We start from the raw sequence: 1,317 nt of genomic DNA on the forward strand, positions 1-1,317 counted from the left end.
AGCATAGAATTTTCTAATAATTGTTAATACAGATCCAGATGCAGAAGTGATAGCACTATCGCCAAAGACACTAATGGCAACAAACAGGTTCATATGCGAGGTATGCAACAAAGGGTTCCAAAGGGAGCAAAACCTACAGCTACACAGAAGAGGACACAACCTACCATGGAAGCTGAAGCAGAAGACGAACAAAGAGCCAAAGAGAAAGGTTTATCTGTGCCCCGAACCCACGTGTGTCCACCATGACCCTTCCAGGGCCTTGGGAGACCTCACTGGGATCAAGAAGCATTACTCTCGCAAGCATGGCGAGAAGAAGTGGAAGTGTGACAAGTGTTCTAAGAAATATGCTGTTCAATCCGATTGGAAGGCTCATTCTAAAACTTGTGGAACCAGAGAGTATAGATGCGATTGTGGCACTCTCTTCTCTAGGTAATATCTTCTTTCTCCAATTATACTTCTGCATATCTATATCATTCCATCCTATCTAAACGTAAATTATTCTTATATAATTAACTACAAATCAATTTTTTCAATAATTTAAACCGATATAAAGAAAATACATGAATGATTATTTCTCTAATAAATTCTATTTATTCTTTTTTAGTTACAGTCAACTACCACTATTCATCATCATGCATGATATAATTACAACTCCTACATCATTTATTACCATTTTGCACTACTAATAAATTCCTATAATAAGAGATTAAGTTAATTTAAACATGTAAGAAAAGTTGGATGTGAACAAAGAGATTTTGCTCTCTTTCTGGCTCAGTTAGTTTTGTGTGAGTGTGGGTGTTAGTGGAGGTGGTATGGCAGGCAGAGAGACTGCTGACACGTGAGTAGATACACTGTTAAAAATTGGGTACAAGAAATTGAGATGTGTTTTTTTTGGAAGAAAAAACAAAGAATGCTAATAGGTAATTACTTCAACTATGGTCCTAGTCTTAACTAGGGAACAGTGCCACCACCTCTCATATCCTTATTCCCCCCATTCACGTGTAGTTAAGTAAAAACATTGTAAGGGACACAGTGATACTCATTTTGTTCTCACATGAGTTGGAGATGCTGGGTTTTGTTCTCTTTCGTCTTGGCTACTTGCATGTACTATGCTTCAAATATCAAATATATTGTGTAGTTCACTGTAATAATTAATAATATCCAGGTACTTTCTTGCAATGGGTCCAATGTGCTTCTAATTAATGTTTACTTTAAAATTCTTTATTAAAAAAATGTTTCTGTACTTCTAAGATGTACAAACCTATCTAATTAATGTCTACTTTAAAATTCTTAATTATATTTATAATATTCTAAATT

General features: G+C 35.0%; 1 protein-coding gene across 2 annotated transcripts in view; it reads left to right on the forward strand.

Annotated features, from left to right (window-relative positions):
* LOC107618272 (protein indeterminate-domain 4, chloroplastic) overlaps positions 1-1,317 on the forward strand; it is a 5,209-nt gene that overhangs the window by 719 nt on the left and 3,173 nt on the right. For both annotated transcript variants that reach the window (XM_016320286.2, XM_016320285.2), the window contains exon 3: positions 33-429. In XM_016320286.2, the coding sequence (XP_016175772.1) occupies positions 33-429 (397 nt within the window). The remainder of the gene's footprint in view (positions 1-32; positions 430-1,317) is intronic.

The sequence above is a fragment of the Arachis ipaensis genome, chromosome B09 (genome assembly GCF_000816755.2).
Source record: "Arachis ipaensis cultivar K30076 chromosome B09, Araip1.1, whole genome shotgun sequence".
Lineage (NCBI taxonomy): Eukaryota > Viridiplantae > Streptophyta > Magnoliopsida > Fabales > Fabaceae > Arachis > Arachis ipaensis.